We start from the raw sequence: 11,712 nt of genomic DNA, 5'->3' as shown, positions 1-11,712 counted from the left end.
TCCGGTAAACAAATGTAAGGATTTAATCTCAAAGAATTGGAATTGGAACCTTACGTTATAACCTAAAATGATGTTCCACTCGATTATGGCATACATCATATATAGGACATGACCCTAAAATGGCGATTAGTAGTTGCAATCTGTACCGCAGTCCAATTGCATGATAGATAATTTAAACTATCTATGGAACAACTTATATATTATTAGACAATTAATTAGAGAAGACAAAAGGGGTCAGCTTTATTTAATTAATTCATAAATTTCCTAGCACAAAGCTGCTAATCCATCGTCTCCCACTCCCAGTGAAGTGAACCCAATGTGGTGCAGAGCAGTGAAGAGCAGATGACAATCTGTGTCCCACGTGGAAAGCTTAACTATGACGACGAGACAGATCGCTAATATATATTAATTTTTTCTTCCCCTTCTCGTCCTTCAAATTTTTTTTTTAAAATTTTCTTTATTTAGGAATTAGGATTCTCCATATAATAATTTGCATATTATTTCTGAATTCCGTAATAATTTTGGCCTTTTTCTTCAATGAACCAATTATGAATTATGTACAAATCTATAAAATATGTAGAATATTTCAGTTATAATAATTAACCGTGTATTTGTGCACTTTCTATGTTCACTTTGATCCGAACTATTGTCAGGTTTAAGTGTAATGACTTCTCTATATTAAGTCAACCCTCCAGGAGTCAGTGCCCTCGCTGACTTTTGACTGATCGGAGAGAATCTAATCCATACACAAATACATATAATCTATAGTCGCTTGAGCAAGTGACCTTCAATGCAAAAACGCCAGCTAATCCTCTCTCTCTCTCTCTCTCTCTCTCTCTCTACATATACATACAATACATAGTCGCTTGAGCAAGTGAACGGCCATATATATAAAATGGCACAGATCCAAATCCCGATTCAAACTGTCTCGGGTTCGTTCCTAATTTATGAGCGATACATCGTCTATCTAGCTAATCGACGGAACTCCAAGCCCACAACAGTAAAGAGCAATGAAAATGATTGACCCTTTTGGCCCCTCCAGGCTCTAGGACATACATAGCTCCTCAATTTTTATTTTTATTTTTGTTTTAAGTTATAACTGTATGTATGTATGAGATGCGATATTCATATGAGTTATTATAAAAATTAGTTAATAATTGAATTTCATGTCGAACCGTTCATGAAGTGAGACAAAAAGTGGATGCGGCGCCCAGTGGATGCAAGCATGCAATTATTAGATGGGAAAAACTATTTGTTATCCAGATATACATAATTGGATGAATTGAGGGGACTGAGAGGGACACTCGCTAGACGCTTAAATGAATTTTATGTATAAATGTTCAACTTTTTTTTTTTTTATGAAACTTTTTTAGATTCGCCCTTAGCTGAGAGAAGTTACTATCCTATTTAACTCATGTATATATGTATGACTTTCAGACATTAACGTTTATATCGCGTAAATATTTGGACTCTAATAATATACATGTTGTTAAGGTTGATAATATATATAATATTAATAATATTCGTTTCTCCCCTCTTGAGAGTTGGGTGGGAAAGGGAAGAAATTTTTGGATGTGGATATATATATATATACTGGACAGAAAACTGCATTTTTCCTGCCACCTTTCCATGCATGTAATTAAATTTATCTCATGCATTCTTATATCATGCATGCATTTGCGGACCATCTGATGACAAAACCCATTACTTAATGCCAATTAATTTTCCCAATCCAAATACTATATAGCGTTAATGAATTTTATTGATTTGGGAATTTGGTGACGTAACGAAAATGTAGAATTATCTCTTTGATTTTCTGGAGTTTAGCTATCTTATAACTATTTCGACAGGTCCTAACAAATCTGACAGTGCGGTATTTTCATATTTTTAGTGAGTCTCGTATCTTTCATTTTCCTGTTTGGTAAAACCTATATCTCGAGCCATTTGGGGCATTTTTCTCAAGGATAAAACTAATGATCTAGTTCAACTGAAAAAATAGAAAAAAAAAACTTATACTCCGTTTTCTTTTCTAAATAAAAAGAAAAAAAATAGAAATTATAATACGTCCTTTTAAAATTATTTTGTTTATAATCAATTGTATTTTTATTGTAAATTTTTCCGTTTTTCCATAAATTCTTCCATTAGTTTCCATAATTTCTTTCGAAAAGTTAAAGATTAAATAGTATTAGAAAAAAAAATTGTCCTACAAGTTTGACATTCAGTCAATTTTGACCCTGTAAGATTTAAAATTACCGAATCAGTTATATACGTTTGTTTCATAAGACAATTTCCGTTTTATAAATTTTAAAAAAGATATTTTTGCTCTTATAAGTTTGCTTTCAATAATGTGGTCCTATAAGTTTAAAAAAAAAAACATTTTTGGTTCTATAAGTCACGACATGGACCAAAATTGCCTTACGAATTAAACATATAGTACCAATTTGGCACTTTTAAAACTTAGATGATCAAAATTGACTGGAGGTTAAACTTATAAGACTAAAAATGTCTATTTTCCAAAAATAAATACATCAAAACAGAGGGAGCAAGCATACTAGCAGAGGCGAATGAGAGTGCGATACCGAGGATGTCACACTTTACTTAAGCGAATAGTGGTGGCCTGCATACCCGACACTGCCAAAATTTTCTCCTTCCTTTATCTCTTTGGAATAAATTATCATATCCCGACGTGATGATGGGCAAGATCCCTCCATCACCGTTCCTAACTCCTCTTTGAGCATCTCCATTTTTATTTTTTAAAAATTTTCTCAATTTTGTGTTTCTTGAAATTATTGTTTTTTATTTTTAAAATTTAAAATTATTTTTCCACAGGAAAGAAAGCAAGTGTTTCATATTTTGCTATATTTAAAAAGGAAAAAAGACAAAAACCCCCATTGTGATTTGGGGTCGGGACAGATCGCACAATGTTCTTTTGTTTGGGACAATTAGCCCCTTCCGTGGTTTGCTCCGTTAGACATAGGGGTTACAGCGTTAATTTTTTTTTTCCATTTTCAGTCCTTAATTTTTAGCATTTTAATCATTTTGGTTCTAAATCTTTTTCTTTTATCATTCATATCCTAAACTTTTCATTTTATTTCATTTTAGTCCTGAAAGAGAATCGAAACACCGAGATCGCCGGTACTCACGAAGGACGTCGCCAGTACCCACAGAGGACGCCGACGACCTCGGTGGAGGGGTTGGGGTCGCCGATTGGAGGCCCCGACCCCGACCCCTCCACCGAGGCCGTCGGCGTCCTTCGTGGGTACCGGCGACCTCGGTGGAGGGATCGGGATCACCGATTGGCAGCTCCGACCCTTCCTTCCATTTCGATTTTCTTTCAGGATTAAAATGAAATAAAATGAAAAGTTTATGATATGAATGATAAAAGAAAAAAATTTAGAACCAAAATAATTAAAAGGCTAAAGATTGAGGAGTGAAAATGGAAAAAAAAAATTAACGCTATAACCCCATATATCTAACGGAGCAAATCACAGGGGGCTAACTGTCCCAAACAAAAGAATATGGTGCGATTCGTCTCGATTCCAAACCACAAAATGGTTTTTTTTTGTCTTTTTCCCATTTAAGAAAAAGAGTAAAGTATGTTTTGTTTTTAAATAACAAAAAGATCATCCTAGCCAATATGAGTTGGTTCAAACGGTTCGGCGCTTGTTCCCCTTAAACAAGGTATTGAGTTTGAGTCTTGTGAATAGAAAAAAATTCATGTGGGAGAGCTTTATCCACTTAATGGGTCGACTTGGCTAAAATTGAATTAGTCAGGACTCGTTCGACTTCCGAAAATCAGAGTACGTACCCAAAAAAAAATCATCTTATTTTTCTACGCAAATTATTTGATGCATTTTCTATCGGTTTGCTCATTTACTAACATCAGAAGTTATCAAAAAGAATTATTATATTTACCAGGTCAGATTACACGGTCAGCAACACCAAAATCTATTAAACACATTTCCTTTTTTTCTTATAGGATATTAAACCCATTTCCTAACACTTGATGACACGTTCCCCTCTCCCTCAGTCACTACCTAATTAATTTCCCTCATGGTCAGCTAATAACTTTTCTGATAAGTGCCAACATGACTTTTTATTTTCTTTTTATTCTTTTAGATTATAATAGAGATCCTACAAAAATAACAACAATGCCATAAATAGGCACGAAACATTCAAATAAGAGAAAGCCAAAATCGACGCCTTTTAATTTCAACTCAGCAATTTGTGCAGCTGTGTAACTAAAATTTAATTCAATAAAAATTTTCCAATTATTTGAGCAATATTCTCTTTTTCCTTTTTAACATGTGCCAAGTTCATTTGCGAAACTAATCTATATATACAAAGTCAGCTTAGAAGATAAGATTATTTTAACTTATTCGGGAAATAAAATCCATAATGAAATAAATTATTTGGAATTATTTTATTTTGCAAATTGAATTAAAAAATTATGGAAAATAATTTATTCGCAAATTCAATAATTATGAATTTGATGAGTTGTATAATTAATGAAATAATTTTTCCTTAATAAGTTAAAATTATTTTAAAAAATGAATATCCTATTTATGGTAAATCATTAAATTTTAATTATAAAATATAATTTTACATTAAATATTTCCACATTCATAAAAAAAATCTATTGATTAATCATGTCACGAGTGTTCTGCCTGAGACTCTCTCCATGAATGGGCTCTTGGAGGTCAGAGTAGGTCGGCAATCTCTCTCTATATATAGCCCTTCCTTCCTCTGTCACTCTCTCACTTTCTTCTGTCATTTCTTTCCTCCCGAGTTGACTGTTTATAATAGTTTGATAGTGACCCATTGGGGAGATTTTCACAAATTTTTAATAAATTTTGATTTGATTTGATCGACGAACGAACACCATATTCCAAATTAATTCCATAACCATGGACGCGGTCGGGGCAGCTCTGACAGCCATCCTAGTGATCTTCCTCACTTGGTTCCTTGGAGTTGCCTATGTTACCATCTCATGTTACTGGTTGACTCCAAGACGCATCAAGAAGGTAATGGAGAGGCAAGGAGTGCGTGGTCCCAGCCCCCAGTTCCTCCTCGGCAACATCCCGGACATGGCCTCCCTCGTCTCGAAATCCACATCCTGCGGCATGGACTCCATCCGCCATGACATCGTCGACCGTCTCCTCCCCCACTACGTCCTCTGGTCCAAGCAATTTGGTACGCACACTACATACATACATTATTAGTCGTGAATTACATTATTTAAGCTAGCTAGGCCGATGGATCATATATATGTCGAAGTAACGCATATACATAATACGCATGTATGTAGGGAAGAGGTTCATATTTTGGAACGGAACGGAACCAAGGATGTGCCTGACAGAGACCGAGCTGATCAAGGAGCTGCTCTCAAAGTACAGCACCCTGTCGGGGAAGTCGTGGCTGCAGCAGCAGGGGTCGAAGCATTTCATTGGGAAAGGCCTCCTGATGGCGAACGGGTCTGACTGGTATCATCAGCGCCATATGGTTGCCCCTGTCTTTATGGGAGATAGGCTCAAGGTACATACACATCATATTAATCGAATAATTAATAAGGACCTCTTTTTTCTTTTGGCCCGCAGAAGGTGTTCATCATGATAGTCATGTTTATAATTGATTGGTGAATTTTAAATAAAATATTAAATTCAAATTAAATATGATCATGGTGGGGGTGATTGAATTGTTGAACGTTGCAGAGCTATGCGGGATACATGGTGGAGTGCACTAACGAGATAATCCAATCGCTGGAGAATGCAGTGAGTGCAGAGCAGACCGAGGTTGAGATCGGCGAGTACATGACCCGACTCACCGCCAACATCATCTCGCGGACCGAATTCGGCTCGAGTTATGCAAAGGGCAAGCAAATCTTCCATCTCCTGACCGTCCTTCAGGGCCTCTGCGCTCAGGCCAGCCGCCACCTCTGTCTCCCCGGCAGCCGGTAGTTCATTCATTCATTTACGCCAAAGAATTTTACTTATGATCAAGACCATGAGATTCTTGTAATATATATATATATACACACACTAACTAATTGATTGATATCCGACCGCATTGGCAGGTTCTTCCCTAGCAAGTATAACCGGGAGATAAAGTCCCTAAAGATGGAAGTGGAGAGGCAGTTAATGGAGATAATACAAGGCCGTAAGGACTGCGTCGAGATTGGGCGCAGCAGCTCGTACGGGAATGACCTGCTCGGGATGTTATTGAACGAGATGCAGAAGAAAAGCGGCAGCGGGGTTTTCAGCCTCAACCTACAGCTCATAATGGACGAGTGCAAGACATTCTTCTTCGCCGGCCATGAGACCACGGCCCTCCTCCTCACTTGGACCGTCATGCTCCTAGCGAGCAACCCATCATGGCAGGAAAAGGTCCGGGAAGAGGTCACCCGTGTCTGCAGTGGCAAGCCCCCGGGCGTCGAGCATCTCTCCAAACTCACCATGGTGAGCACGTCCTTAGATTTTTAGCGCCTAGCTGACACTGTTTTTTATATGCATGTACATTATTGACCAATCCATCGATGTAGTTTTAAGTGTTAATTATAATACATATTTTCATGATTAAGTAATGCACACACCATGCGTTATTGAGGATTAGGGCGAATATCGCAAAACATACTTTCTGATGACTAGTTTATATTTTAATGATGAAATAGATAGTCACGCCTACTTAGTATTTTTGCAGGAAAATATGCCACGGTTATATAATACTTTATAAGGTGCTATGAACAATTTTCAATTGGAATGAAAAAGTAAAATGTAATATAAGCACGTTTTTGTTATTATGGAAATCTAATATCAGTTATCAATTGTATGTGAGTCACAACCAACTAGTCCTCTTTCGTAAAGTCCAGTTATAGCACAGTCATAGTTGATTTATTGAAAGAGCAAATGTAGTTCTTTTTTTTTTTCAGTTGAAGAAAATATTGCATATCTAATTAATTAATGCAAACATCAACCTCTATTAGCTAGTTAGCTGAGCATTTTACCACAACGATTGTCTACGTACTTTTTTGCAGCTAAACATGGTGATTAATGAATCAATGAGACTCTACCCGCCAGCCTCAATCCTTCCGCGAATGACCTTCGAAGACATCAAACTCGGTGACCTCCACATCCCAAAGGGACTGTCCATATGGATCCCGATGTTGGCAATTCATCACAGTGAGGAACTCTGGGGAAAAGACGTTAATGAGTTCAACCCTGACCGTTTTGCATCCAAGTCATTCAGTCCGGGACGTTTTATGCCTTTCGCTTCAGGACCCCGGAATTGCGTCGGTCAGTCTTTCGCCATGATGGAGGCCAAGATCATACTTGCCATGTTAATATCGCGGTTTAGTTTCACAATCTCAGAGAATTATCGTCATGCTCCAGTTATTGTACTCACGGTAAAACCGAAGTATGGGGTCCAAGTGCGCTTGAAGCCTCTCACAAATCCTTGAAATTAATGCTAATTGATGAGCACTCACTTATATTACAGATTTGCACTTAAAAGATATCGAGAGGTAGTTTTGAAAAGCAAAACTCCTCTTTTCCTCCATTAATGTGCATCTCAATTTTGTATGATGATTGATGAGAAGATATGGATGGAGCGATGCTTTGTAAGGATCACATAAAGGAGAACTTATTTAAGAACCAATTTAATATGGAGCTTTTTTTTTTTTTCTTTTTTTGGGTTTAAAGCAAGCCACATATATATAGTTACCTCCCCTCTAGATAAAGATCTTAAATCTAAACTTTGTTAGTGGAGATTAGTATGATTCTTTATATTGTTTTATTTTCTATCATTGTATTAGGCATATCAATCTCTTTTATGACAAAAAAAAAAGAAGAAAGAAAGTGAAATATGCATGCCTAAGGTGCTGTTCAACTTTATAGATAAGCCCCAATGAATAAAAAAAATCAAATTTAGGTAATGAATAAAAAAATCGAAATTTAGGTAATGAATAAAAAAATAGAAATTTAGTTCCATATATATATATATATATATATAAAATATATGCTCATGACGTTATAATGATGAAAATTTCAGTTCTTTTCTTTTTCATTAATTTTTTTATGAAAACCATCAAAATGGTCATTGAAAGTTTTTAAAACTAACAAATTATTACTTGAAAGTTTTTTGAAACAAAATGATCATTGAAATACTAGAATCCATAATATTTTGATACCACCGTCAAAATTCCGTTAGTGTCGTTACGGAAAAATGACATGGACGCTTATGTGACATCTAGTAGACAAACGACCCCGATTAACGTTACACTTCATCAAGTATGACGTTGTTTTGTCATACCAGTTATAAAAAAAAAATGTCCAAACTCGTCGTCACCAGCATCCTTTCCCTCCCCCATCTGTAGTCAAAATTAGGGCAAACTATCCTCTATACAGAATAGAGCACTGAACAGAGGAGTTTGGACAAACGAAAAACAATCAAAATTAGGGCAAGCGGACTCAAACCAGACGAACCCGGCATCGTCTCCCATCAGAAGAGTCGTCGGTGCCGTCGTGCCAAAGGTTATGGACACACGGAACTCCTATGCTCATTCCCTCTTCTCATCAACCCCTCCCTCCCCCATCGAAATGTTACTACAACCAAACTTATCAAAAATTAAGGCAAGCTATCAACTTTGAGCAGATCGACAGTAAAAGCAAAACACAACAGCGCAACAGGGAACCGCAATTTCGAGTAACACCAACCAGTCAAACTTACCATTCATCACCAAATCAAGTGAAAATCGACTAACCTCGAGAGGGATGATTCGGCTGAAGAGACCATAGATTAACTCGTCTAGATTGCAATGGAGGCCGCAGATGAACTTCAGCTAGGGCTGTAGAAAACCATAAATCGGACTTAGGGCTAGCAAATTGGACTCTAATCGAACTTCAATTGAATAATCTATAGTCGAGAGATTGACTTCCGAGGCTTACCAATTAGCTCTAATAGCTCATGCTATAAAATCCACCTCCTCGAGACCATTGGAGACGAAGACTCGGTACAGAGTTGCTAGTGGTGTCAAACTCAAGCTTGACGAGTCCATGTGTCCACAACTTTCGAGGCAACGACACTAGTGACTCTTCTGATGGGGGGGGGCATGTCGAGTTCATCAGGTTAGAGGTGTAGAAATGACCGTGTATTGGCTGAATACACACTTACTGTGTGAGGTGAATTCATTAGAATAAATAGTGATGTACAGAGTTCTACGTATGTAAACTATCTATACATGACTAAAATACATTGTAAGCAATAATGAAAAATATTCATGCTAATATTCTCTATTAAAAGGATAGATTGCAGACAGGGGAGGGAGGGGATAGGAAGGGCGACGACGGCGTCATTTCGTCCAAATTTTTTTTTTTTTAAACGGGAGACCATAAACAACATCGTACGCGATGATATGCAACGTTAATCGGGGCCATTTGTCTACTAGATGCCACATAAACGTCTATGTCATTTTTCCATAACGGTACTAACGGAATTTTGACGGTGGTACCAAAATGTTATGGATTACGATCTTTCAATGATCTTTTTATTTCAAAAATATCTTTCAAGTAATAATTTATTATTTTTGAAATTTTTCAATCACCATTTTGATAGTTTTATCTTAATTTTTTCCCCAAGGATGAACGGATTTTTATCACAAAGTGGTCAGCTTTCAATTACAAAAGGAAAAATGGACAAGTTGTGCATTTGACCAAGCGAAAGGTCAGATAAGATCGTTTTCTCAGCTTAATTGAAATATTGCACGCAGCTTGACTTTGTTTTGAGAGCCAAACCCCACGATATATATTGCTCTTCCCACTACCTCAATTTTCTTTTAATTAATTAATTTTTCAATCTGAAATAATTATTTTACATATCTTCTAGTATGAGATTTCTCTTTCCTCAATATGGTCATGTCAAAGAATGAGGACCGAGATATAGAGAAATTTCAGTGTCACGATCTTTGCACTGAGGGAGGCTATGGCTATATATGGGTATGAACGACGAGCATTCCTCGGCCACGACAAGATTAGGCAATTGCACCTCAAGCTTTTATTAATTCTGACAACATATATATTTTATTTTTGACATACATATCTGTATATATATATATATATATGTATGTACACTATACGTGGACGCATGAACTATATATGCGCCTGCCATACAAGTATATGAGAAATAATAATGCAGCTATATATAAATCTTTTAAATAGAATAGATAAACTTATCATGGATATATATATATATATATATATATATATATAATAGTAAGAGCCATGGGCTTTCTCGCAAAGCAATATCAGACACATACATACATATATATGTATCTATATATATATATATATATTTATGAAGGTCATTATCCTATGACAAATGATTAGATGCAAAATCTTTTTCTTCTCGCACGAGTGTGTTTTTATTAGTTCAAAAGCTGGTGCAGTGGCTTAAAAGAGGTGGGCTTCTATTCTCTCTCTCTCGGAAAAGAAATTTAAAAGCTATGCGACCATTGCTACATATATATATATATATATATATATATCAATATATGTATCATGCTTTGAGGCTTAGAAGTCTCTTCAAACGAAAGGCTCCAAAATCGAGTCAAAATTTGGAATTCAATATTAATCAAGGCCTAACCCCTCATTCACTATTAAATTATAAACCCTTCTCTATATATCTCTTTTCCCCGTTCTCTTAAATTCGGTTAATACGGGACGAAAAATTGTATAATTAAGGAGTTTCGGTCCAGCAAAATTTAATTTGACCGACCCAGTTATCTTGACAGGGCAGCGCTTGGCATATATTATATTTTGTGAGACTGATCGATCAGAACTATTACCTACAATTTATAAGAAGAACGATATAACCAGCAACAACTGGCATTGCTATGTGAAGAGTCGCCCTCGAGTATGTAACCGTCAAATGTTAGGCATGCATGCAACCCTCTGTTGCAATGAACAAATAAATGGGACAGACGAGCATTTATAGATTGGTTAACCGCATATATAATTGTCAAATAGACAGAGACAAACATTTATTCATTTATTTTGGTGGGGGGAGGGGGTAAAACAGAGACAAGCATTTTGTTTTTTTTTTTGCGAACCTGGTAACCGCAAGTCTAATTGGGTCCCGATAATCTAGTCAAGTCGAATTGGCTCACTAATGGGTAAAACTCTTTCAGTATGGATTTTCTGCATTCATAAGGAGTCGAACTCGAGATCTTAATTAAGCGAAGCAAGCGTCGAACCGCTTAAACCAAGATATAAGTATTTTTGTTCTTCTTTGTGAAAAAGAAAATTACATTTTTATTTTCGGTGAATAGGTAATTGCAAATTTGGCAATGGGAAAGATAATGTTTTCTTCCACTTCTAAAATTAAAAACGGTGAGCAACAAATTGCTAATTGAGTACTGTTGAGTAGTTTCAATTCCATCTACCGAAAAAGCTTTTTTTTTAATCTACCAAAGAAAATGTAGTTTTAATTCCTTTGGAGAACATAAGTTTGGGTCATGAGAAGCGTATTTATTGGGAGAAAAAAATAACTCTTTGCACTAAATATTTTTGAATTGCGAGAGTAATGTCTATAATTATTTTTTATGAAAAAATTCACCTAAAAAAATTACTAACGGTGGAGCACACATGCAATGCATATGACATCAATTGATTAGTTGCCTCGATATTTCTGTCGGAAGTTTCTGAGTTATAATTATTTCGAGGA

General features: G+C 36.1%; 1 protein-coding gene across 1 annotated transcript; it reads left to right on the top strand.

Annotated features, from left to right (window-relative positions):
• The first annotated feature begins 4,760 nt into the window (after positions 1-4,760).
• On the top strand, positions 4,761-7,488 carry LOC116207080 (cytokinin hydroxylase-like). Its single transcript, XM_031539940.1, has 5 exons — positions 4,761-5,193; positions 5,309-5,535; positions 5,712-5,953; positions 6,074-6,455; positions 7,031-7,488. The coding sequence occupies exons 1-5, from the start codon at positions 4,908-4,910 to the stop codon at positions 7,451-7,453; spliced, it is 1,560 nt and encodes a 519-aa protein (XP_031395800.1). The 5' UTR covers positions 4,761-4,907; the 3' UTR covers positions 7,454-7,488.
• The last annotated feature ends 4,224 nt before the right edge of the window (positions 7,489-11,712 follow it).

The sequence above is a fragment of the Punica granatum genome, chromosome 5 (assembly GCF_007655135.1).
Source record: "Punica granatum isolate Tunisia-2019 chromosome 5, ASM765513v2, whole genome shotgun sequence".
Taxonomy (NCBI): domain Eukaryota; kingdom Viridiplantae; phylum Streptophyta; class Magnoliopsida; order Myrtales; family Lythraceae; genus Punica; species Punica granatum.
This window is presented reverse-complemented; position numbering and strand designations above follow the sequence as displayed.

Bases quoted from the DNA above. Each gene is read 5' to 3' on its own strand.
- LOC116207080 (XM_031539940.1), top strand. From the start codon at position 4,908: ATGGACGCGGTCGGGGCAGCTCTGACAGCCATCCTAGTGATCTTCCTC. The intron at 5,194-5,308 runs GTACGCACACTA...GCATGTATGTAG, and splicing joins CCTCTGGTCCAAGCAATTTG to GGAAGAGGTTCATATTTTGG. The intron at 5,954-6,073 runs GTAGTTCATTCA...CCGCATTGGCAG, and splicing joins CTCTGTCTCCCCGGCAGCCG to GTTCTTCCCTAGCAAGTATA.